The sequence below is a fragment of the Oncorhynchus tshawytscha genome, linkage group LG31 (assembly GCF_018296145.1).
Source record: "Oncorhynchus tshawytscha isolate Ot180627B linkage group LG31, Otsh_v2.0, whole genome shotgun sequence".
Lineage (NCBI taxonomy): Eukaryota > Metazoa > Chordata > Actinopteri > Salmoniformes > Salmonidae > Oncorhynchus > Oncorhynchus tshawytscha.
Window position 1 is genome coordinate 4403045 of NC_056459.1, and position 26573 is coordinate 4429617.

At 41.2% G+C, this 26573-nt stretch overlaps 1 protein-coding gene across 3 annotated transcripts; it reads right to left on the reverse strand.

The window, feature by feature from the left end:
• Positions 1–1483: 1483 nt before the first annotated feature.
• slc44a4 (solute carrier family 44 member 4) lies at positions 1484–24983 on the reverse strand. 3 transcript variants are annotated; one of them, XM_024396103.2, is made up of 22 exons: positions 24873–24983; positions 15839–15887; positions 15294–15367; positions 12729–12807; positions 12360–12459; positions 11764–11895; positions 11504–11564; positions 11282–11402; positions 10173–10256; positions 9710–9822; positions 9428–9550; positions 9191–9290; positions 8947–9039; positions 8692–8794; positions 8231–8493; positions 6762–6856; positions 6102–6205; positions 5894–5967; positions 5657–5727; positions 5404–5498; positions 2311–2395; positions 1484–2154 (listed from the first exon to the last, which is right to left on the reverse strand). In XM_024396103.2, the coding sequence occupies exons 3-22, from the start codon at positions 15331–15333 to the stop codon at positions 2036–2038; spliced, it is 2055 nt and encodes a 684-aa protein (XP_024251871.1). In that variant the 5' UTR covers positions 15334–15367; positions 15839–15887; positions 24873–24983; the 3' UTR covers positions 1484–2035. The 3 variants fall into 3 exon arrangements, 2 of the variants coding, with proteins under 2 accessions (XP_024251871.1, XP_024251869.1); XM_024396101.2 differs by lacking the exon at positions 24873–24983 and adding an exon at positions 24373–24620; XR_002950238.2 differs by lacking the exons at positions 1484–2154; positions 2311–2395; positions 5894–5967; positions 24873–24983 and adding an exon at positions 24373–24622.
• Between the last annotated feature and the right edge of the window lie 1590 nt (positions 24984–26573).

Sequence of the window (26573 nt, forward strand, 5' to 3'; positions counted from 1 at the left end):
CTCAGGATCTCATCACGGAATCTCTGTGCATTAAAATTACCATTGATAAAATGCAATTGTGTTCGTTGTCCATAGCGTATGCCTGCCGATACCATAACCGCACCGCCACGATGGAGCAGTCTGTTCACAACGTTGACATCAGTAAAACCCTCACCCACACAACACCAATACACGTGGTATGCGATTGTGAGGCCGGCTGGATGTACTGCCAAATTCTATAAAATGACATTGGAGGTGGCTTATGGTAGAGAAATTAACATTCCATTTTCTGGCAACAGCTCGGGTGGACATTCCTGATATCAGCATGCCAATTGCACACTCCCTCAAAACATCTGTGGCTTTGTGTTGTGACAAAACTGCACATTTTAGAGTGGCCTTTTATTGTCCCCAGGTGCACCTGTGTAATGCTTATGCTGTTTAACCAGCTTCTTGATATGCCACACCTGTCATGTGGATGATTATCTTCGCAAAGGAGAAATGCTCATGTGAACAAATTTGTGCACCAAATTTTTTGTACATATGGAACATTTCTGTTATCTTTTATTTCAGCTCATGGGACCAACACTTTACATGTTGTGTTTATATTTTTGTTCAGGCAGCTTATACTCAGCTTCACTGTAAACTAAAATAGCTGGATCAGGTGTATGCCATCTATTGCTATGCTTGTAATATGATTATAGTCGAGCTGATCATGACTAAGAGAACAAAAGCCAGAAACCTGCAATGTAATACTATTTACCAGGGCCCTGTGTTTTGGTTGATCATGACCTGGATTTAACCTTTATTTTAAGCCTTTTCCAGAAAATAGAATCACAAAAATGTCATCAATTGTCTGAGGATGGTGCTGGACCATCTGACATAAAAAGAAAAGGGGAAAGTTTAAGTTTGAAAAAGCTTGTAAAAAAAAAAAGCTTTAAATCCAGTTAACGTGACTTTATTACAAATGATTTAACAATAAAGGCACGCGCTCTCATGTACTGGACTATTGACCGATCATGTGATGAGTCTATCCTGAAGTAGATCACGATACAACATGATGACTGCAGACTCCCACATGACTTTTCTCTCTGGATCTCCACAGACAAGAGGTTGAGGAATGTAGTGAGATTTTGACATGAGATATTAGTAGGTAAATTAACATTAATCCTTGACAACTAAAATTCATTGTGTTTAGTGCAGCCAAATGGATGAACACACTCACTCTAGACTGAATTTGATTTGTTTCAGGGTCCAATACTTTATAAGAATAGAAGTAGGGCCCCAGTTCAGACACCTCATACCTCTGACTTGCGATAAGTTCTGCTAAAAAGAGAGCTTCTTCTTCAGCGCCCATGTACAAGTGCCTGCAAGTGTCATGATTTTCAACAGAGCATTTCAGAAGATCACATGCACCACTGCTTTAAGCAGATGTGTGAAATAAACCAGAGCTATTTTCCTAGGCAACATACAGGTGATGTCAGCATGGATAAAAAAAAAATAGAAATACCGTTATAAAAGTCTTTAATAAATTGTCAAAATGATTAATAAATATCTACATGATATAAAAACAAAAAATTAAATCATAAAACTGGTTAGTTTCACTTTAAAAAAAAAGACCTTGACATGAAATCATATACAGAGTACTGAGGATCATAAAAAAGTATTTAAAACTGTTATTGTGATGATCTGTCGCAAAAGTTTTTGTTCTGATAAATCATTTGTTGACTTGAGAAAATTGTCTCTTTTCTGAAAACAAATAAGCACTGCAAGAGAATAAACATTTGGTTTTGGTCAGCGACGAATAAAAAGCTCTAGCTTTGGTCACTTCAAATTGTTAGGAGAAATAGCTGGAACGTAAGAAAATCTCTCATATCACAGGTGTGGTCACATGTAATCTCAAATTGAAACTGCAAAAAAAGTTACCAAATTTGTGATAAGGCTGAAATATAAAACTAAAAAAACGTAATTATATTTCTAGGATGTGATGTTTTTGGGTATTTCTAGGTTGTTGAAAGTGACTGTGCTATACACTGATTAATCTCAAGGCAACATTTCATCAATCCTTTCCTTTGCCCTTTTTAGGTCCCTTGTTCTTTTTATTGAGGATTTTCATCAGGTTCTTGGACATGTAGTATGGCTTCTGTATCGTTCCGTCATGTCGCTCCAAGTCCTCCACTGTGAGAAAGGGAGCAAGAAGGAAGCGAAGAAAATCAATAGACAGGTATGTTGAAAGATTTTTTTGTGCAAAGAAGCAAGAAATTTAGCAATGTAAAGCGTGACTGCTCAGTATATGAATACAGTGATGTGTGTTGCTGGAGGTGCTCTACTCACAGAAGCAGAGGAAGAGTGTGTCCACACACATGTTGTACACACTGAAGAATCCATGAGCAATGAGGTACGCTCCCACCACAACCACCTGTTACCACAAAGACATACACACCACTGTCAATTACTTTCTCTAACACACATTTAATTGATCGTTAACAGCTTCTTTCACTTCCACTATGGAATACCTGTAAATACAGTGCATTCTGACTTTTTTAATATATATTTTTTTACATTACAGCCTTAAGGACATTCAGAGACTTGTCCCGAAGCCGCTCCTGCATTGTCTTGGCTGTGTGCTTAGGGTCGTTGTCCTGTTGGAAGGTGAACCTTCACCCCAGTCTGGAGGTCCTGAGCGCTCTGAAGCAGGTTTTCATCAAGGAGCTCTCTGTACTTTGCTCCGTTCATCTTTTCCTTGATACTGACTAGTCTCACAGTCCCTGCTGCTGAAAAACATCTCCTGTCACCACCATGCTTCACCATAGGGATGGTATTGGCCAGGTGATGAGCGGAGCCTGATTTCCTCAAGACGTGACACTTGGCATAGGGGGCCAAATTCACTGCTCAAAAAAATAAACGGAACACTTAAACAACACGATGTAACTCCAAGTCAATCACACTTCTGTGAAATCAAACTGTCCACTTAGGAAGCAACACTGATTGACAATAAATTTCACATGCTGTTGTGCAAATGGAATAGACAACAGGTGGAAATTATAGGCAATTAGCAAGACACCCCCAATAAAGGAGTGGTTCTGCAGGTGGTAACCACAGACCACTTCTCAGTTCCTATGCTTCCTGGCTGATGTTTTGGTCACTTTTGAATGCTGGCGGTGCTTTCACTCTAGTGGTAGCATGAGACGGAGTCTACAAACCACACAAGTGGCTCAGGTAGTGCAGCTCATCCAGGATGGTACATCAATGCGAGCTGTGGCAAGAAGGTTTGCTGTGTCTGTCAGCGTAGTGTCCAGAGCATGGAGGCGCTACCAGGAGACAGGCCAGTACATCAGGAGACATGGAGGAGGGCAACAACCCAGCAGCAGGACCGCTACCTCCGCCTTTGTGCAAGGAGGAGCAGGAGGAGCACTGCCAGAGCCCTGCAAAATTACCTCCAGCAGGCCACAAATGTGCATGTGTCTGCTCAAACGGTCAGAAACACACTCAATGAGGGTGGTATGAGGGCCCGATGTCCACAGGTGGGGGTTGTGCTTACAGCCCAACACCGTGCAGGACATTTGGCATTTGCCAGAGAACACCAAGATTGGCAAATTCGCCACTGGCGCCCTGTGCTCTTCACAGATGAAAGCAGGTTCACACTGAGCACATGTGACAGACGTCACAGAGTCTGGAGACGCAGTGGAGAACATTCTGCTGCCTGCAACATCCTCCAGCATGACCGGTTTGGCGGTGGGTCGGTCATGGTGTGGGGTGGTATTTCTTTGGGGGACGCACAGCCCTCCATGTGCTCGCCAGAGGTAGCCTGACTGCCATTAGGTACTGAGATGAGATCCTCAGACCCCTTGTGAGACCATATGCTGGTTCGGTTGGCCCTGGGTTCCTCCTAATGCAAGACAATGCTAGACCTCATGTGGCTGGAGTGTGTCAGCAGTTCCTGCAAGAGGAAGGCATTGATGCTATGGACTGGCCCGCCCGTTCCCCAGACCTGAATCCAATTGAGCACATCTGGGACATCATGTCTCGCTCCATCCACCAACGCCACGTTGCACCACAGACTGTCCAGGAGTTGGCGGATGCTTTAGTCCAGGTCTGGGAGGAGATCCCTCAGGAGACCATCCGCCACCTCATCAGGAGCATGCCCAGGCGTTGTAGGGAGGTCATACAGGCACGTGGAGGCCACACACACTACTGAGCCTCATTTTTACTTGTTTTAAGGACATTACATCAAAGTTGGATCAGCCTGTAGTGTGGTTTTCCACTTTAATTTTGAGTGTGACTCAGACCTCCATGGGTTGATAAATTTGATTTCCATTGATCATTTTTGTGTGATTTTGTTGTCAGCACATTCAACTATGTCAAGAAAAAAGTATTTCATAAGAATATTTCATTCAGTCAGATCTAGGATGTGTTATTTTAGTGTTCCCTTTATTTATTTATTTTCATAATTTTATCTTTATGTAACTAGGCAAGTCAGTTAAGAACAAATTCTGATTTACAATGACGGCCTGCCAAAAGGCCTCCTGCGGGGACGGGGGTGGGATTAAAACATAAAAATACATTAAATAAAAATATTGGACAAAACACACATCCCAGAGAATCTTGTTTCTTATGGTTAGAGTCCTTTAGGTGCCTTTTGGTAAACTCCAAGCAGGATGTCATGTGCCTTTTACTGAGGAGTGTCTTGCGTCTGGCCACTCTACCATAAAGGCCTGATTGGTGGAGAGATGGAGAACTTTCCAGAAGGACAACCATCTACACAGAGGAACTCAAACTCTGTCAGAGTGACCATCGGGTTTTTGGTCATCTCACTGACCATGGCCCTCCTCCCCCAATTGCTCAGTTGGGCTGGGCAGCCAGCTCTAGGAAGAGTCTTGGTGGTTCCAAACTTCTTCTATTTAAGAATGGAGGAGGCCATTGTGTTCTTGGGAACCTTCAATGCTGCAGACATTTGTTGGTACCCTTCTCCAGATCTGTGCCTTGACACAATCCCGTCTCAGAGCTCTACAGACAATTCCTTCAACCTCATGGCTTGGTTTTTGCTCTGAAATGCACTGCCAACTGTGGGACATTATATAAACAGGTATGTGCCTTTCCAAATCATGTCCAATCAATTGATTCTTACCACAGGTAGACTCCAATCAAGTTGTAGAAAGATCAAGGATGCTCAATGGAAACAGGATGCACCTGAGCTTAATTTTGAGTCTCATAGCAAAGGGTCTGAATACTTATGTAAATAAGGCATTTTATTTATTTATTTTTCTATATTTGTAAAAATAAATAAAAAACCTGTTTTCGCTTTGTCATTATGTGGTATTATGTGTAGCTTGATGAGGAACTATTTTAATTGAATAAGGCTGTAAAATAAAAATAAAATGAAGGGATCTGAATACTTTTCCAATGCACTGTATGACTGTCACTTACAATAATGGGCATCCAGTAGTAGTTGAGCATTTCTGTACGGAAATTGCTGCCTGGTAGTCTTATTCTGCCCGAGAAGAAAAAGAAAGCCAGGACTCCTGAGAAGAGAAGAGGAGGATTGGTTAAAGATTCAGTTAATTTAGAAAGGTTATCTAATCACACTTCTGGCCTGTAAAATGCACAAAAGGAGCTCCTATTCAGAAATATGACCAATGATAAAATGGCATAATAATTATGTTGGCGTTTGTCATCTTACCTACTCCTCCCACCACTAGCAGCTTCCCAAAGAAGAGCAGCAGGTCCGTCACTTTATCTAACACCACCACCCTGAGGAGAGAGGCACAGTCAGCACGTCAGGGAAACACATCCCAGGCATTCAGCTATGGTTTCACAGCAGTCAATCAAATCCATGCAAATGTTCTTATGTAAGAGGGGGGGAAAAAACAAGTCTACACATTCCCACAGGCATACCAACCAATACTAGAACACACACCTGACAATGTTCCTCATTAGAAGCATGAAAGCGTTTTTCGCGGAGACACAGAAGTTTTTTCCATATACGGCAATCTTTGGGAAAAAGAGGACTGTGTCTTAGATACATAGCCTACCAGAAATACTCTACACTGGGGGAACTGAGGGAGAGATTGACAGACACGTAGTTGTAGTTAACAGGTACATGTGAGGATGTAGTAGAGACTGACCATGATGTAGGCGTTTCTATTGAGGAACTTTATGAACTTCTCCAGACACCAGAAGCAACACTTCAGACAGCACATAAGGAACCGAGCACAGGGGTTTTGAGCCGCTAGAGAGAATGAGACAGAGAGAAATAGTAATGGCGTCTTTTTGTAGGCACGAACGCCGCCATTGTTTTTTCAAAAAGCCTATGGGAAAAATTAATGGTGTTTTTGTAAGGTTTTTGGATAAAAGGAAAAAAATATAATAAAGTATGTGGTCAACACATGCGTAGGATATATCATACGATTTATGAAATGAAAAACAACACAAAGGCTTCATAATTCAAAAGGTAATGTTGACTGCTATTATCTCATAGAACAAAAAGTATAAGATCTCCTAAGCCTATGTTAACCTCAGACATTTTTCAGTATTTATTCAAAAACCCTATTCTTTCCCCAAATGGATGGCTGAACGAACGAACCAGAGGTAACTACTTTCCGGGTTTTACGACTACAAACTGGGGAGCTCAATTACCCTTACATTAGAACATGCATTATGTGAGAGCTTGGCATAATTGACTAGTTCCATATTAGGCCAATTCAATTTCCGTAAGTGCGCAGATAGACTCGAAGAGGTTAAATCGGAGAACAATAACAGGTTTCCAAGGGAAAATCCAGCCTTACCTCTGGTCTTGTGGTCCAGGTACTCCAGGATGATTCGAACTACCTGGATGAGGGTGAGGATCAAAGCACCAAACGCCAGGGAACCAACATGGTATCTAAGAGAAGCAACATCAGCTGTGTTCGAATACCCATTCTAACAATAGTATATACATGAGTATATACTATTAGTTCATTTTAGTAGACTGTAAACGAACAGTATCGTTTCAGTTGCGCGTACTAGAGCTTCGCCTGTCTACCGGAAGTTGATGCTGTTGCTATGCAACATCTTGCTAGCATAACAAATGACTAGCTAAACATTTTACAATTTCGGGTGTGTTCTTAAATTCAATCTGGAGTGCGCTCATAAATCCAGAGCGTTGTCAGATTGTCTGTCCTTAAATTCAGAGTGTTTCGCTCTCGGAGCGTTCAGAGCACAAACTGGACGCTCTGGCCAAGGAGTAGGTCAGTCAAGCACTAAAGCGAACTGGCTAACGTTGGATAGCTACTTCCAGACACAAATGAGAGAACACCTCACTCTGACCATTTTACTCACCCTAGCAGAGCTGGTTCGGCTGTTTTCATGTTATCCAGAGAGTTGGTGACTGTAACTGTGCTGCTGGCAACAATTAAATTATCTACACTGTTTTTTTTGCCAAAGTTTACTGACACCCGCTATAGTCAACGGGTGTTGAGCATTCGTAAATTCACCAGTTATTCTGAGCGGGAGTGCTCCGAAATCAGAGTAGATAGCCAGAATTAACCATGTCCATTGAAACGCACAATGACTTACTAAGAATGATGTGAATAATCAAGTCAATAAACATGGGGTAGTTAATATACTTCTTGGCAAGTTCAATGTATTAGTAGGCAACTAACGTTAGGTAACTAGCTTACATACCGGTACATACTGCTGTAATGCTATGCGGTTCGTAAGGAGAGAGTAGTTAACAAATTGTCGGCCAACAAAACGTGTAACGTAACTTATTTGAAAAGTCATTACTTTATTACATTGCTCAACATTTGTCTTAATTAGTTAAAGCAATGAATTTGTATCTGCTTTCGACTGACTTTGGCTGCATCTTTTCTGCCATTTTCTTCAACTCTGAAAAGCTATGAAGCCACGCCCATTCTCTGAAAAATTGCACTATGGGCCCTAAAAGCATGGAAATAGTGTCCACTGAATGTGTACTTCGTATTTTGGCAAATTTAGTACGACATTCTGGGAACTTTTGGCATACTAACTATATCCATACTATAACCAATAAGCATACTATATACTCAATTCACGTAACAAATAGTACGGTTAGTTTGAGTATTTGAACACAGCTATAGACATATGGGGAGAAAGGGAATTAGTTGAATGGATAGCTAACAAAATACAAATAGGATTCTGGCTCAAATTATAACTGTACAAGTATATGGTCTGTGAACACTCAGGCAAGGAAAGGCACCACCACAGCCCGACTGCTGAAACGTGTCAACACCCTTACCGTAGCGTGCGGATGAAGGCCTGGGACAAGGGGAAGGTGGGGATGTCCGAGGGCTTGCTGAAAGCCCAGTAGTAGGAGGCGAAGGCCCCAGCCAGGGTGCACTGGCCCAGCGCGATGACAAAGTTGATGCACCACAGGAAGGCCACCACGTTGTAGATCTGCAGGTTAAACAGGTTCCTCTGCAGCAGGCCCTCGTTGTTGTACTTGATGAAGATGCAGCGCGCCGACGGGCACCACGAGTAGTCTGTAGAGTTGTAGAATGTCTGAGGGAAAGACAGGAGGGGGGAGAGATGAAAGAGGAAGGGATGAAATATGAATGGAGACACGGAAAGGGGTCAAACAGATACTTTTTTTTTTACGCAGATGGCTGAAGCAAGTACACACATTCTGTGTGTTTCTGATATCTGAGTTGGGCTTTCCTGCATATCTCTATGGGGTCAAAGTTTGCCAGGGACACTTACCTGTGGGTCACAGGTCACATTGCCGCCGATTTGGCCACAGTTACCCTGAGTAGAGTTGAGAGTCACCACTTTGTACACTGGATTGCCTGAAGTGGCCAGATACCTAAACATCTTCTGTTAAGTGTGTTAACGTTACCGTGGAGTTTGTAGACAGTGCTCAGTAGAACACATATACAAAACAGACCTTATGATTATTTGTCATAAAATTATAATAGGCAGTGTAAATCAAATATTTACACGACTGTGAGAGGATACAGAGCAGTGATGCCCCAGTAGGCCACACACACCACCAGGAGAACAAAGGTGACGAGAGGGTAGAACAGTGTAGACATCATGTGACTGACAGCCCTGTAAAAATTTACAGTACGTGTGCTGAAAAGTTAGGTTGTATCACAATATTGGTAGAATATTTGTCACAATACATGGGTATGTGTGTGTGTGTGTGTGTGTAAGTATGGGCCAGTATGTGTAATCCTGGCTCATATCTAACTTGACTCACTTGCTGGACTCCTGGATGAGAGCGATGGCGATGAGGATTCTGGTCCGTAGAAAGATCAAGGTCAGGAGAAGAATACCCTCTACCACAGATAGGATTATCACTGAGCGAGAAAGAATGAGAGAGAAAGCAGATAGGTCAACACAACGGTACAAAGTTGTCATCAGAAAGGCATGTCTGTCAGTCTGTAAACAGAGAAAAACAGAGACATAAAAAGAGCATGTGTAATATCAGACTCACAGAAGGCCAGCCAGGTCTCCTTAACCTGAAGGTAGACCTTGAAGTCGGTGGTGAAGCCTATGTCAGTGATGGAGACGGTTGACTTTCTGTAGTTGTCGTATTCCCACCAGCAGTGATATATACCTACAGACAGACAGGTAGACAGAACAAGAGAGAGAGAAATAAGATGCTTTAACCATCCTGAAAAATCAATGTTCTTAAACCACTGTGACCTACATTTAAACCTACTAGAGATACACTACAAACATGTTAGTAGACATATTATTATCATCAATGACTTACCATAGGCACCTACTGCCAAAACTCCAAATATAAGGACCCAGACCATAACAGGGGCGATGAACCGCAACAGGAGGAGGAACAGAAAACTGACAACCATGGCTATGACTAGAGCACTGAGGGTGGAGAGGAGAGAGGTACACAGCAGAGTAAGAGAGGATTGGAAGAGCGGAGAGGGTCAAGTTAAAAGGAGGTAGAGGAGAATAAGAAAGAAAAATAAGATACATTTCAGGTCATATGTATCGTTCCGGTCCTAATAAGCATGCCATCTCTAATAAATGTTAGATTCTTAGTCGAGCATATCTTATATTTAATTAGTTAAATTTGTGTAAACTGAAAGATCAGCTGAGAAGCTGAACAACAATGCAACATTTTCTGGTTTATCCTATTCTAATACAACAGTACAGGACGATGGAAATTGTGAATTAACTGGCAGTAGTTGAAAATGAGCCCGAGAGAGACTCACGCGATGATCCACTGCCATGATGACGCAAAGTCCTCAAAGATTCTCACTCCGATCTCCTTGGCATTGAAGCTGTTTACTATGTCACTACAACACAAACCGGGAAAAGACCTGTTAACACTAGTAATTACTGACAATGTCTCTGACACAAAACAGCATGATGCAGAGTACTACATGATAAATAAAAATAAAAGCACAGAAGATTTAGAAGTAGAGGAGATGAGAGGAACAAAGAAAGAGAAAAATAAAGAGGTTTCTTTGTAATAGTACATTCATGCGTTGGGCCAGTAACCGAAAGGTTGCTAGATTCAAATCCCCGAGCTGACAAGGTAAAATTATGTCGTTCTGCCACTGTTCCTAGGCCATCATTGTGACTTGCCTAGTTAAATATAGGTAAAATAAAAATACATTGGTGGTATTTATAGAGCTCAATACAAAGAGATGGTAACATTAAAAGCTTCCTTTGACTGCTGGTATTCAGTACCAGTAAGTGTATTGATTACTACAGCACATTGAGGGGTAATTTTGGAGGTTGTACAACTACAGCCAACTGACAGATCTTTGGGTTGTTTCTGTATCAAATACTAACAAGTGCCCACTACAACACATGCGCATGTGTTTTATGTGTCAAAGGATGAACATAAAAGTCTAATAGCCTACTTATCTTAAGTCTTATACTTAGTTAATGACATTCTAAAATGACCACTCAGGTCTGGACATCATGGTCAGACTCAGTGTTAATATTATCCTCAGAATCAACCCAAGGCTTTGTGGATCGATTCTGTACTAAAAGCTAATGCTAAAAGTAATGTTCTAGCCATGTGCAAGGCTACTACTGGAGCTAAATGACAGGGCAGATGACTACGCTGGTATGGCAAAGGGCTACCACTATCATAAAGCAAGACACTAACTCACAAACATGCTAACACAGGTCTAAGTCTACACAAAGGAACTAGTCTACTATATTGATGTGAGATCAATTTAACTCACTCACTCAATCAAGGACCTTTCACTGGCAGTGAGAAAGAGAGATTATGGGTTATTAATGGGTATTTACAGTGTGTGTGTGTGTGTGTGTGTGTGTGTGTGTGTGTGTGTGTGTCACCCCCTACCCTGTGGCGTTCCTGATGCCATTGACTGTATCATTGATGCTTGATGGCAAGCCTGGCGTATTAACAAAGTCATTTGGAATATTTTTCAGAGCGGTAACATCAGGTATGCATCTTCCCAGCACTAGACAGAGGAAACCATTAGAAATGTTTACATTTAATGACTTATAAGCATCTAGATCTGTAATTATGAAAGTTGATATGAAAAAAGAAAGGCACACTCACCAGAGATTGTAGGAGTGTAGAAGAACGGACACAGCTCTTGATCCACAATTTCTTTAACATTCTGAGAGGCAAAGGGGGGGAAAAAAAGGATAAAATACTATCTTTAGCTACATAGAGTAAAAAACTAGCAGACCCCTCCTGTTAAATCTATTTCCAAAAGATAGTCCAAGGCCTTGAGGAGTCAGTGACAACAATGATCAATGAAAGCCTATCTAAAGAAGTGAATTTACAAACCTCCGTAAGAATAGGGTGGGACTTACCAGTTTAGTTGATGCTAGGTCAAAGGATGGCACGCAGAGTGATTGGTTGAAGTAGTCTTGTGGGTTGGCACTCGGTAAGTAGGCCAAAGGATTCAGAGCCCAGAATACATCTGGGCACTTTTCCACACACACCTGCAGGGTGAGGAAAGAAGAGGTCTTTACTTTGTGACATAAACGTGATGCCTGTCTCAGATATGCAGATACACATAATTTATTTTGTGTTTTTTAATGTTTTATTGCTATGTAACTGTTATGAAAGTTATATTGTCAATTTTGTTTTGTATTTAAAAGTGTACATGACACTGCAACAAAATTTCCCCATGGGGACAATAAAGTCAGTAAATCATTTTGGGATGTAGAGACAATGAAAGAAAGACCTCACACAAATTAAAATGAAATAGATGACAACTTGTATAATTCCCAGCGGCTTGATGAAGACAATACATATACATACAAATTGGACCCAGGTATTAACAAGAGTATAAATACACACTCAAACACAATGGGAAATTGGAGATGTGCACAGAGTTCCTTATTACTCCTGACATTAGCCTTTAGAGAAACAATGATATTATATAGGTGTGATGTTACTGTACTTGTGTGGTGGGGCACTGTAACCCATTAAGGACAGCGGCCATGACGTTGATTGATGTGGCACATTTCAGTATGTCAAAGTAGAACACGCTGGGTTGAGCTCTGCGAAAGCAAAAGTTACCAAACTATGCATTCTGAACTAAATATATAACATGACAGTTCAGTATGTAGTGAGGCATGCAAAGCTTGAATTATTATGTAACAATGAAATGTCTGACTCGATTGGCCACATTTTCCACTTTTATCAGTTGCATTCATGGCAAAAATGCATGATTAGTAAATTCACATTACATAGCATCAAGTGTTCTGAACAAAATAATACTTGATGGTTCATAAAGGACTTGTAGTTCAAACACCAGAGAGGTCCTTACACATTGAGCCCGATGCCACAGAACATTCCAGTAGAGTTCCGTGGGTAGAGGACGTGCCGGGGATCACCATAAAGCCAGGCTGGTGGAAATATAAAAACACATCAATATCTAATAGAGACATGGGAACACCAATATATTTACCACAGTCAAAGAACACATGAGCAAATTACTAATAAATTTGTCAAAAAGGAAACCAAATGAACATACAAAGCTCATGTACATCAATGACCTGGTTTTGGTTATTTTATATACTAAACCAACACCCTTTTCAATAAAGGGCCTACTGTACAGTCGTGGCCAAAAGTTAAGAATGACAAATATTAATTTTCACAAAGTTTGCTGCTTCAGTGTCTTTAGATATTTTTGTCAGATGTTACTATGGAATACTGAAGTATAATCACAAGCACAAGTGTCAAAGGCTTTTATTGACAATTACATGAAGTTGATGCAGAGTCAATATTTGCAGTGTTTGACCCTTCATTTTCAAGACCTCTGCAATCCACCCTGGCATGCTATCAATTAACTTCTGGGCCACATCCTGACTGATGGCAGCCCATTCTTGCGTAATCAATGCTTGGAGTTTGTTAGAATTTGTGGGGTCTTGTTTGTCTACCCACCTCTTGAGGATTGACCACAAGTTCTCAATGGGAATAAGGTCTGGGGAGTTTCCTGACCATGGACCCAAAATATCGATGTTTTGTTCCCCGAGCCACTTAGTTATCACTTTTGCCATATGGCAAGGTGCTCCATCATGCTGGAAAAGGCATTGTTCGTCACCAAACTGTTCCTGGATGGTTGGGAGAAGTTGCTCTCGGAGGATGTGTTGGTACCATTCTTTATTCATGGCTGTGTTCTTAGGAAAAATTGTGAGTGAGCCCACTTCCTTGGCTGAGAAGCAACCCCACCCATGAATGGTCTCAGGATGCTTTACTGTTGGCATGACACAGGACTGATGGTAGCGCTCACCTTGTCTTCTCCGGACAAGCTTTTTTCCGGATGCCTCAAACAATCGGAAAGGGGATTCAGAGAAAATGACTTTACCCCAGTCCTCAGCAGTCCAATCCCTGTACTTTTTGCAGAATATCAGTCTGTCTCTGATGTTCTTCCTGGAGAGAAGTGGCTTCTTTGCTGCCCTTCTTGACAACAGGCCATCCTCCAAAAGTCTTCGCCTCACTGTGCGTGCAGATGCACTCACACCTGCCTGCTGCCATTCCTGAGCAAGCTCTGTACTGGTGGTGCCCCGATCCCGCAGCTGAATCAAATTTGAGACGGTCCTGGCACTTGCTGGACTTTCTTGGTCACCCTGAAGTCTTCTCGACAACAATTTAACCGCTCTCCTTTGAAGTTCTTGATGATCCGATAAATGGTTGATTTAGGTACAATCTTACTGGCAGCAATATCCTTGCCCGTGAAGCCCTTTTTGTGCGAAGCAATGATGACAGCACGTGTTTCCTTGCAGGTAAGCATGGTTGACAGAGGAAGAACAATGATTCCAAGCACCACCCTCCTTTGAAGCTTCCAGCCTGTTATTCGAACTCAATCAGCATGACAGAGTTGTCTCCAGCCTTGTCCTCGTCAACACTCACACCTGTGTTAACGAGAGAATCACTGACATTATGTCAGCTGGTCCTTTTGTGGCAGGGCTGAAATGCAGTGGAAATGTTTTTTAAGGATTCAGTTAATTTGCATGGCAAAGAGGGACTTTGCAATTAATCTGACCACTATTCATAACATTCTGGAGTATATGCAAATTGCCATCATACAAACTGAGGCAGCATACTGTGAAAATTCATATTTGTGTCATTCTCAACTTTTGGCCACGACTGTATATCCGGTCAATGCACAATATCCTATCACATTAATCACATACTAAGCTATTGATATTGGCCATATATTCATATGACCTCCTTTCTTATCAGGCAGCTCTATTGACTCTAGATAAGGCAGAGTGAGTGGCTGCTGGAATGTGTTTGATGACAGGTCATGGATGAGGGTGAGCTTCTGCTTCGGAACTGCTCTTTGGAACCACTGTGGGTGGGAGTCAGAGTTGTCAGAGGTGTCTTTCGGTCTTTCGCCCGAAAGACAGAAAAAGTAGGAGAATATCAAGGCCATAGAGATACCTTATAATACTAGAAAAGGGTGAGAGTTGAGACCTTGAAGAGGGGAAAAGTCAGAAAATCATAGATTCAATGACAAACTTGTGTTTTCAGTGCACTCTCAATAATGGAGTTCTGTTCTCACTTGTGAGTGGTGAGTGGTGTTTTGACAATCTGTTGGAATTGAGGAAGGGACCAAGGTGATTATGTCACTGTTGTTTTGTTTAGCCAGACTGTGCTTTCCGCCTGCTTATACTACATTTACATAGGGTGCTATGGCGAGGACATCAGAGTTTCAAAAGGGACGTAAGAGTCATAAAGAGGGTGACAGCCAGAGAGAGATAACGTCAGGAATCAGATATAATCTAATGGCACGAGAGAGAAAATAATTATCATACAGAATAAGTAAGTTTGTGTGAGTGAGAGAAAAGGTCAGAGAGGTGGGAGGTGCGTAGAAGGCACATCTCACCCAAAATTCCCACTGCCATGTAGCCAAGGATCACGACCATGAAGAGAACACAGCAGATGATATCAGTGCAGCCTCTGGGGGAGAACGGAGAGACAATAACACACAAAGTGATTTTGAGCATTGCTGTGTTATACATGCCTCCGGGTAGAATTGTTTTACAGAAAGTATGCCTAGCAAAGGCACTTTAGACATACAATGGACAATTTGCATACAGAGATAGAGTGATAGTTAGGGCTAGGCTTGTAGGCTTTTTTATTTCACCTTTATTTAACCAGGTAGGCAAGTTGAGAACCAGTTCTCATTTACAATTGCGACCTGGCCAAGTTAAAGCAAAGCAGTTCGACACATACAACAACACAGAGTTACACATGGAGTAAAACAAACATACAGTTAATAATACAGTAGAAAAGTAAGTCTATATACAATGTGAGCAAATGAGGTGAGATAAGGGAGGTAAAGGCAAAAAAAAAGCCCATGGTGGCGAGGTAAATACAATATAAAGAGCAAGAGAAAATAAGTGAGAGATACTTAGCGGAAGAGGCTACCTTTTCCGAATGGGCCCATTGAAGGTGGGGTCATACTGAGCAGGTTCCCCTGAAAAGAAAACAGAGAGATAATGGTTCAATAACAGAATTGAACTATTTTCTGAAGGTCTATTCTTCAAAATAAATGTCAAGCTATTTATGCACATTAACACAAAAATAACTTTATCAAAATGCTGATAGTAGTCAGATTAGATAGAATACATGGGGAAAACATCTCTCGGTAAATGCATTTTGCATTGATATTCAAAAGAGCTTTACTGTGTGTGAGATTCTATGGAGAGAATTGCTGCCTGTGAGTTTGAGGGTTAATTGAGGTGGGAGGTTGTTGCTAAGCAACAAGAGTAGCCTTTGTTAGTATGCACCTCATTGAGTTAATGAGTGACAGTCTTCAGCTTGAGAAGGAGGAAATGGAGCAAAAAGAATAAGACCTTGACACTCCTTTATAGGTTGTACAATCTGTACAGTACACTGGAGAACTGTGGTGGTGATGACTGGGTTGATGACTGGGTTACAGGAATTACATTGCTTAGTGTCACTTCCTATAACATAAGAGTATAAGAGTTGTCATAAGTTGACAACATAAGAGTTGTCAAATGGAGAAAAATAGAGAGCTATTAAAGATACACTTCCAGTCAAAAGTTTGCACACACCTACACATTCGATGGTTTCTCTTTATTATTACTATTTTATAAAATTGTAAAATAATAGTGAAGACATCAAAACTGTGAAATAACACATATGGAATCATGTAGTAACCAAAAAAAGTCTCAAACAAATCAAAATATATTTTATATTTGAGATTCTTCAAGTAAACCACCCTTTGCCTGGACAGCTTTGCACACTCTTGGCATTCTCTCAACCAGCTTAATCTAGAATGCTTTTCCAACAGTCTTGAAGGAGTTCCCACATATGCTGAGCACTCGTTGGCTGCTTTTCCTTCACTCTGTGGTCCAACTCATACCAAACCATCTCAATTGGGTTGAGGTCGGGTGATTGTGGAGGCCAGGTCATCTGATGCAGCACTCCATCACTCTCCTTCTTGGTCAAATAGCCCTTACACCGCATGGAGGTGTGTTGGGTCATTGTCCTGTTGAAAAATAAATTATAATCCCACTAAGACCAAACCAGATGGGATGGCATATAGTGGCAGAATGCTGTGGTAGCCATGCTGGTTAAGTGTGCCTTGAATCTAAATAAGTCAGATTGTCACCAGCAAAGCCCCCCCACGCTTCACTGTGGGAACCACACTTGCGGAGATCCTCCGTTTACCTACTCTGTGTCTCACAAAGACACAGCCGTTGGAACCAAAAAATCTCAAATTTGGACTCAGACTAAAAAGGTCAGATTTCCACCGGTCTAATGACCATTGCTCGTGTTTCTTGGCCCAAGCAAGTCTCTTCTTCTTATTGGTGTCCTTTAGTAGTGGTTTCTTTTCAACAATTCGACCATGAAGGCCTGATTCACACAGTCTCCTTTGAACAGTTGATGTGTGTCTCTTTTTTAATTTAACGAGCAAGTCAGTTAAGAACAAATTCTTATTTACAATGACGGCCTACCACGGCCGAACTCTCCTGTCATTTCTTTTTGTTTATTTGAGCTGTTCTTGCCATCTAATACATTAAGAAAATAAATTCCACAAATTACTTTTAAGAAGGCACACCTGTTAATTCAAATGCATTCCAAGTTACTACATGATTCCATGTGTGTTATTTCATAGTTTTGATGTCTTATAATAATAATAGTAAAAATAAAGAAAAACCCTGGAATGAGTATTTGTGTCCAAACTTTTGACTGGTACTGTGTCTCATCATCCCTCCCTTTTTATCTCTACATTGCATAAGTCAATGTATTTATGACAAATTTTATGATTTATGCAACCTTAAAAGAAAGGTAGCCTAAAATGAAAGAGAAGGGGCAGTATGTGATGGGCGAGATTTTAATTGAGTTTGAATTCAAAGATGGAGGAAGCAGGCTCAAAGCAGAGCAGTGCATTTTTAAAGGGATGCTCAGATCCCCCCCAAAATATTCCAGCAGACATTTTCCACCGAAACCCTGCATTTCATAGTCACTCACAACTAGGGCCGGGACAACACCAGCATCACGTTACTCGTTAGTATCAAGGCAAGAAACCAAAACACAAAGCAGATTTAACTTCTTCAGGAAAACAGCCCTAATGTTGGTAACAAAGATCTATGTTGTCATTCAGTCACATTTATTTTTTTCCAAGCTATAGCACACTATTTTACATACAAACACTTTTTAATTAACCACAGAGTTTGGTCTGCTTTGTGTTTTCATTTTTGCCATGGAAAAAATATTGCAATACTGGTACAGTCACAGCCCTACTCACTCCCATTCCCCTTACCATCCTTAAGCAATTACGTTTGTTTGGTCTGTATCCTGTTTGGCAAGCTAAACATTTCTAAGAGATGTTATTGGTCTCATGGGCACTTCCTTATCTCCTCACAATAAACCAAATTTAAATCCCAGAATAAAATGGCTTCATAAAATGACAAATGAAAGATACAGCACCCGTTGAACATTGCACCTGTCCGAGGAATATGCAGTTGAGCATGAGGTTTACTTTGTTCATTTCAATTAGGTTGCTATGGGGTAGATAACAGGCCAGGTCTCGTTGGCCATTATACACCAATTACTGATTGGAAGCACGCAAAACACTCATGTCTACAATGAAGTCAGCAACTATGACTTCGAGTTAGTGATTTTAAATATACAATGTAGGCCTGTTCATTAGGTCCATGGCCTACAATGTCTCACTCAGAGGTATAATTTAAGAAGCTCTAAAAATCCAATAAATGAATCTTGCTGAATTGACTTTTAGTAGATTCTCTTTTATCTGACGAGACCGTTACATCCTATATACCTACTTATCTTGTTTTATGAGAGCTCAATGTTTTAGTAATGTAAAAATATTTTCAGAATACACAGAGTACTAAAGTACTAGGTACAAGTACTAGGTCAATAGGAAATTAACGATCAATAGAAAGTTGTTTTCAGTTCAACATCTGTTTCGAATCTGTGTAGGAATTTCAGTCCGGGACTCATAGATACATGTGTCAAGTTCTCATTGGTCCAAATCGTCAATACACTGAGCCTGAAACAGGATACTTGTTATTTGGCCATTGGCCCAGTTTTACTGCAAGGAACTATAATTGATCAACCACAGGCTAGGGTTGGGGGTTATAAATTACATTCTGTCACTTTGTTCTGTGGAGAGAAACACTGAGGACAGGGAAGAATGAACATCGATCATCTACTTCCCAGCATGATTTGTTCTCTTTGAATGAACCCATTTGCTTTGGGGTCTGTGTTATTGAAGAATAACATCAACTGCTAACAGTAACAACTTCCTGAAGATAGCCTACTGCATGTGGAAAGAAAATGAGTGAAAATGTAAGCTTTGTAGTGAGTACACAATAAATGTATAGGATGTTGACAATCATACTGTTTGTTTTGCAGCTACTAACTACAAGGCCTACTGTATGAATGATTTACAATGAGGCACGCTGTTGGCTTCCAACTGACAGAATACACAACCTTAGTGAAAGTCCGGGAGCAGGAATGTGGATATCCCAAACAAAGAAACCTGTTCCTCTGCCTCATTGCCGGCTGTAAATTAATATCAGATTACAAAGCTGTCTTTTTGGGGCAAATCACTACCTGGAAACTGACTGACAGTAACCCTTTCCTGATGTGCTATTTATTCTTCCTGGTTTTTAACCATCTGCTCCACTAGAATATGGCATAAAGCATTTTGGATTCTACAAAACCTCAGACGTCAGGACATTTTTTACTTCAGTACTTTGGCCCAAACAATGAATCTCTCTGTATGTAAGTTCAAGTGATTTGGCTTGACCTTGGATAGAGTGGTGACATAAAAGGATCAACAATTTTTTGTCCAATTAGAGGTATACACGTAGAGGGATTACTGTTTTGGTTGTGATGCGGTGTTGTGATACCCTCCTAAAAAGTTATGTTAATCACTGTGCACACAGTGAGTTAGGCTCCATGACTGTATATATGAACAGACAAAGCCATCGATCACGACACCATTAATTCATAGTGCATTGAAGCCAAATTAAGCCTGTTAAGATGGTGTCTCTTGGAGACATAAGATGCAGTTTGAGCTACTCCAGGAAGTGGCATTGCAGGCTAACTCAGTGCTGCCCCTTCTCATTTAGTAACTCTAGTTGAAGGCCACCCGGGGTACTGCAGGCTACCATTGGCAACTACAGTACATTCGGGAAAGTATTCAGACTCTTTCCCTTTTCCCAAATTTTGTTATGTTACAGCCTTATTCTAAAATTGATTAAATAGAAAAAAATCCTCATCAATCTACACACAATACCCCATAATGACAAAGTGAAAACAGGTTTTTAGAAATGTTTGCAAATTTACAAAACCTAAAATAAATTACCTAATTTACATAAGAGTTCAGACCCTTTGCTTTGAGACTCAAAATTGAGCTCAGGTGCATCTTGTTTCCATTGATCATCCTTGAGATGTGGACTTCAATCAAGTTGTAGAAACCTGTGGTAAATTCAATTGATTGGACATGATTTGGAAAGGCACACACCGGTCTACAGTTGACAGTGCATGTCAGAGCAAAAACCAAGTCATGAGGTCAAAGGAATTGTACGTAGAGATCAGACAGGATTGTGTCGAGGCACAGATCTGGGGAAGGGTACCAACAAATGTCTGCAGAATTGAAGGTCCCCAAGAACAGTGGCCTCCATTCTTAAGTGGAAGAAGTTTGGAAACACCAAGACTCTTCCTAGAGCTGGTCGCCCAGCCAAACTGAGCAATCATGGGAGAAGTGCCTTGGTCAGGGAAGTAACTAAGAACCCAATGGACACTCTGACAGAGCTCCAGAGTTCCTCTGTGGAGATGGTTGTCCTTCTGGAAGGTTCTCCCATTTCAGCAGCATCCAGACAGATGCCACTCCTCAGTAAAAAGCACGACAGCCCGCTTGGAGTTTGCCAAAAGGCACCTAAAGGACTCTCAAACCATGAGAAACAAGATTCTCTGGTCTGATGAAACCAAGATTGAACTATTTGGCCTGAATGACAAGCATCACGTCTGGAGAAAACCAGGCACTGCTCATCACCTGGCCAATACCATCCCTACGGTGAAGCATGGTGGTGGCAGCATCATGCTGTGGGGATGTTTTTCAGCAGCAGGGACTGGGAGACTAGTCAGGATTGAGGGAATGATAAACAGCGCAAAGTACAGAGATATCCTTGATGAAAACCTGATCCAGAGCACTCAGGACCTCAGACTGGGGTGAAGGTTCACCTTCCAACAGGACAACGACACAAAGCACACTTCCAAGACAATGCACAAGTGGCTTCGGGACAAGTCTCTGAATGTCCTAGAGTGGCCCAGCCAGAGCCTGGTCTTGAACCATATCGAACATCTCTGGAGAGACCTGAAAATAGCTGTGCAGTGACGCTCCCCATCCAACCTGACAGAACTTGAGAGGATCTGCAGAGAAGAATGGAAGAAGCTCCCCAAATACAGGTGTGCTAAGCTTGTATCGTCATACCCAAGACAAGTCTGTAATTGCTGCCAAAAGTACTTCAAAGGGTCTGAATACTTATCTAAATGTCATATTTCCATAACAAAAATTGCAAAAATGTTTTAAAAAATGTTTTGCGTTATCATTAAGGGGTATTGTGTGTAGATTGGTGAGGGGGAAAAAACAATTTAAAAATAAGGATGTATTGTAACAAAATGTGGGAAAAAATCAAGGGGTCTGAATACTTTCCGAATGCACTGAACAAAAATATAAATGCAACAATTTCAAAGACTTTACCGAGTTACAGTTCATATAAGGAAATCAGTCAATTTAAATAAATTAATTAGGCCCTAATCAATGGATTTCACATGACTGTGCAGGGGTGCAGCATTGGGTGGGCCAGGCTTTCCCCACAAAAGAGCTTTATTACAGACAGAAATAGGTTCAAGAACATACATCTGGTGTATTAGAAGCAATTATCGGTACCATGATTTTCCACAAAAAAATGTTTTATTTGCACAAAGATTGACGACAAAGATTGCCATTTTCCCATTCAATATAAATGGGGGGGGGGAATGGCTGGCCCTGCAATGAGAAGGGCCAGCTATTCTCCCCTGGATAGGCTGCATAGTGTGTGTCTCCTATACCGAATCTGCCTATGAGGAAACATGCATTGGGTTGTCAAGGCCAGCGTCAGTCAACTAATTAAGTGATAAACTTTTGACTGTAAGACTATGGGTACACACACACCCCACCCTCTTCTTACACAGAAAGGGAGCGCTTAAGGAAAGGATTTAGCTACTAGTTAGCCCAGTATTTATAGCCAGCAGCATTCCACCCTGCATACCACTGCTGGCTTGCTTCTGAAGCTAAGCAGGGTTGGTCCTGGATGGGAGACCAGATGCTGCTGGAAGTGGTGTTGGAGGGCCAGTAGGAGGCACTCTTTCCTCTGGTCTAAAAAAATCTCAATGCCCCAGGGCAGTATTGGGGACACTGCCCTGTGTAGGGTGCGGTCTTTCGGATGTGATGTTAAACGGGTGTCCTGACTCTCTGAGGTCATTAAAGATCCCATGCCACTTATCGTAAGAGTAGGGGTGTTAACCCCAGTGTCCTGGCTAAATTCCCAATCTAGCCCTCGAACCATCACGGTCACCTAATAATCCCCAGTTTACAATTGGCTCATTCATCACCTCCTCTCTCCTGTAACTATTCCCCAGGTCGTTGCTGCAAATGAGAATGTGTTCTCAGTCAATTTACCTGGTAAAATAACAGATAAAACTTAATTCACCCATTCCCTCACTCATCCGACTATTTTGTGGAGCTTACTAAAACAACCCCATGGTGCCTCTAGAGAACAGAGAGCGCAGGTGACAGAATCTAAAATTAAAAGCCAGGTCAGGACCAGCATCAATTAATAGTAACAGAATTTGTATCAATATTAGCAGAAGCAGCTGAGGTGAAAGATTTGTCTGGTGTCTGTCTAGTTTAATCATTGGCTTTCAAATGTGGTTTTCCAATGTTCTGTAGTGCTTGCCTAGCTCACCGCACACAAATAACTGGCCAATGATTAGCAGGCCATCATTGTAGCCATTTCAGTATTAACCACAATCATTTCTAAATAGTAAAATTGACATCGGAACACAAAACACCGCCGACGTCAAGGGCTTTTGACCAGGATGAAAAAACACGTAAAGTTCGACCTCTCAATCAAATTAAACTTTTGCCAAACAAATCTAACAATTAAAGAAGCAGACGGTGAAATATCTGTCAATAGCAATACATCTTTGATTCCTCATAAGATTTCAAAGGAACAAAAATCACCTAGTCTAAGTGGTAGGGAGAAACCCTGTGAATCCACTTCCTTCTTAGGAAACAGGATGGACACATTTACCTGTCCAAGAGGCAGCTGAATTTACATGGAATGGTTATTTGAATAGCAGTGCCAGAATGTCAATAGACTATTAATCTCATGCAAACAACTGGGTTTAAGGACCAAATAGCACCCTATTCCTGATATAGTGCACTACTTTTGAGAGCCCCATGAGCCCTGTTCAAAAGTAGTGGACTATATGGGGAATATGGTGCAATTTTGGACACAACCCTTGAGTAAAATGGACATGTAATAGGTCACACTAAGGCAGTGAGCCTTTATACACACCACATAGGCACACCCAGAGATGGACTTATGCAAAACAAAAGACCCCCACCACAACACAAGCAGACTGAAAGAGAATGAATGCCTCACAACGTTTGTTTTTATCAAACTTCCTCCTCTATATTTCACCATCAAATCCAAAAACCTACATAAAAGCATTGACATGCCATTGAACAGGGACGGGCAACAGATGGTGGAGAACTCAGAGTCTCAACTTATTGTTGAGCGTTAGAATAGTATAATACATGAATTGCAATCATGAAATGTGGTTGTGCGTCTTTTAAATCTTATAAATCGTTTTTTTAATCTTATGTCAGTCACGGATAGTCAGTCAATTAGCCCCGTTTCAGCTAAAAACATGTAGATTGTTAAACTGTAATGCTTACTGAATATCGATTTTATATATTAATAATATATTTAGTTTGAAAGATGCAATAACCAAATCAATTATTGATGTAGTATTTCTGTAAAATACATCAGTAATATCTTTGCGTCATGAAAACAATTAATGTCAACTTTGCCTATAACTACATAAGTATCTAAATCTTGAATACTAAGCATTTGACAATGTCACAAATTGTTATTAGGCTATTCAAATATGCAGTCATCGGCTTTAAACCCAAATGTGACACCTCTAGTAAAGTAGTAACGTTAAAGTTAGGCCTAATCGGTTCCACCACTCATAAGGAACTGTCTAGTTTCATCACTGAAAAACGCAAATAGACTAGGGACAAGTAAATAAAAATGGTTTAATTGAAGACCGAGAATGTGACACTACTCTGAGGTTAGACAAATACGAGCCAGCCAGGTAACGTAACCAGCGATGTGAAATTAACTCACCATATTCCAACGAATCCACAGAATCCAAGCTCTCTTCCTTCAGTTTTTTACCCATTTCCTATGCTTTACCGCTACTAGTTTATATTCGTCTAAAACGTCCAAATGGCCAGGTAAATCAAGTCGAAGTTAAATAATCAAAAAGTCTAAACCAACGTTTCAAAAGGTGTTAGTACACCTGTGTGGACAATAAAAAACAGACTTCCTGAGAATAAATCTTTCTCCCTCGCCCTACAGTAACTAAGGTTGTGACGTCACGAACGCACCTGTGGGATGCGCACTTCCATGCGCGCACGGGCGGGCAGCACTCCCGCCCCTTGGCCTCCCTTTACTAAATGTCCCCTGCTGTTTGATTGGCGGGCCTACATGCGGTAAATGAAAACAATTATTTGGCTGTATGCCTATGTAATACCTTTTACTTAAAATGCCCAAAACAAACATATCTGATAACATTTCAGTTGAAAATAGATATTGTGTATGATAAATGTTTGAGGCATACATACCCAAATACAAAACTTTTTACACTGAAAAATAAACGCAATATGCAACAACTTCAAAGATTTCACTGAGTTAGAGTTGTTCCGTTCCTCAGTAAGAAAACCACATAATGTCTGGAAGGATTCCCCCAAAAAAAAGTAGACTAAGAGCCAACTAATGCTCGATTTGTAAATGTGATCCGAGGCGCCGTGTGGATGGTGTTACCCAATAACTGTCCCCCTGGGAGCAATTTAACTCTGTTCGCATCGCCGTCCGCCTCTCAAATCTTGTAGCTAACAATGTGGAGGGCTCCGCATTGACATGATTGGTTGATGGTAGGTGAGGGCGGCAGGTCCAGTATAAACACAAATTCACTTCCTTCACAAAAGCGCTGCTCGGCGAGGCGCAAGTAGTATGAATGTCCCAACTTCTGCAGAGTCCATATCACCGTAAATACTGCACAGCCAATGCAGACATCGGATTGACCATGTAGCGCCTTCAACTGCTTTTGAATAGTAATGTGCAACTTTACTGTATTTTTAAGGTACAGCTTAAAAACACTTGCACACACAAGCCTGTGTGTTTATGCAACTTTCAAAATTATTCCACCAATCTTATATCCCTCAAGACAATGTCAGGGATAGAACATGTACCACAAAAGTGTATTTTGAACTCAAATATCTAGGCACAACAGAGCAGGTGACTAGAGCCACTACCATACTCACAGGAAACAAGATCCCAGAAGAGTCCCCAATTTGTTACATTTCCCAGCAAGAAATCCAAATAATGTCTCGAAACAGAAGGGGTAACAAACAAAGAGTCACTAACAACCAAAACAAGTGGTTTTAGGAGGGTTTCTGAAAGACACTCATAGAAGAGTGGCAGGGTAGCCTAGTGGTTAGTGTTGGACTAGTAACTGGAAGGTTGCCAGTTCAAACCGCTGAGCTGACATGGTACAAATCTGTCTTTCTGCCCCTGAACAGGCAGTTAACCCACTGTTCCTAGGCCGTCATTGAAAATAAGAATTTGTTCTTAACTGACTTCCCCAGTTAAATAAAGGTTCAAAAAAGGGTGTTCACGAGCAACAACTGGAGCCTAAAAGACGCACCATGAGTGCCCACTAAATTTGGCAAACAAAAGAAAAACCCCACACACTTATGGACAGGAAGAAAACCAAAAACAGGGAAGCTCAGATAAAGGATTGTTTGTCTAGGGAGCACCAACTGAATGTCTTAACCCCCCACATCGCACTGGGCCAGCCAGTCTTAAAATATCACCTTGGCCAGCACAGGTGAAACACCTTCCAACTAATGAGATGGACAAGCCAGCACAGGTGTGACACGTACTGACTAACGAAGTGACACCAATCAGTATGTCAACGTGCTAAAACTCCAACCTCAAAACATAAATGGAAAAAACTAAACCTGTACACAGTTCTTATAATGAAATCAGTCAATTGAAATAAATTCATTAAATCAAATGTATTTATAGCCCTTTGTACATCAGCTGATATCTCAAAGTGCTGTACAGAAACATTAGGCCTTAATCTATGGATTTCACATGACTGGGAATACAGATATGCATCTGTTGGTCACGGATACCTTTTTTTTTAAGGGGAGTGGATCAGAAAACCAGTCAGTATTTGGTGTGACCACCATTTGCCTCATCATGCTGCGTGACACATCTCCTTCGCATAGAGTTGATCTGGCTGTTGATTGTGTCCTGTG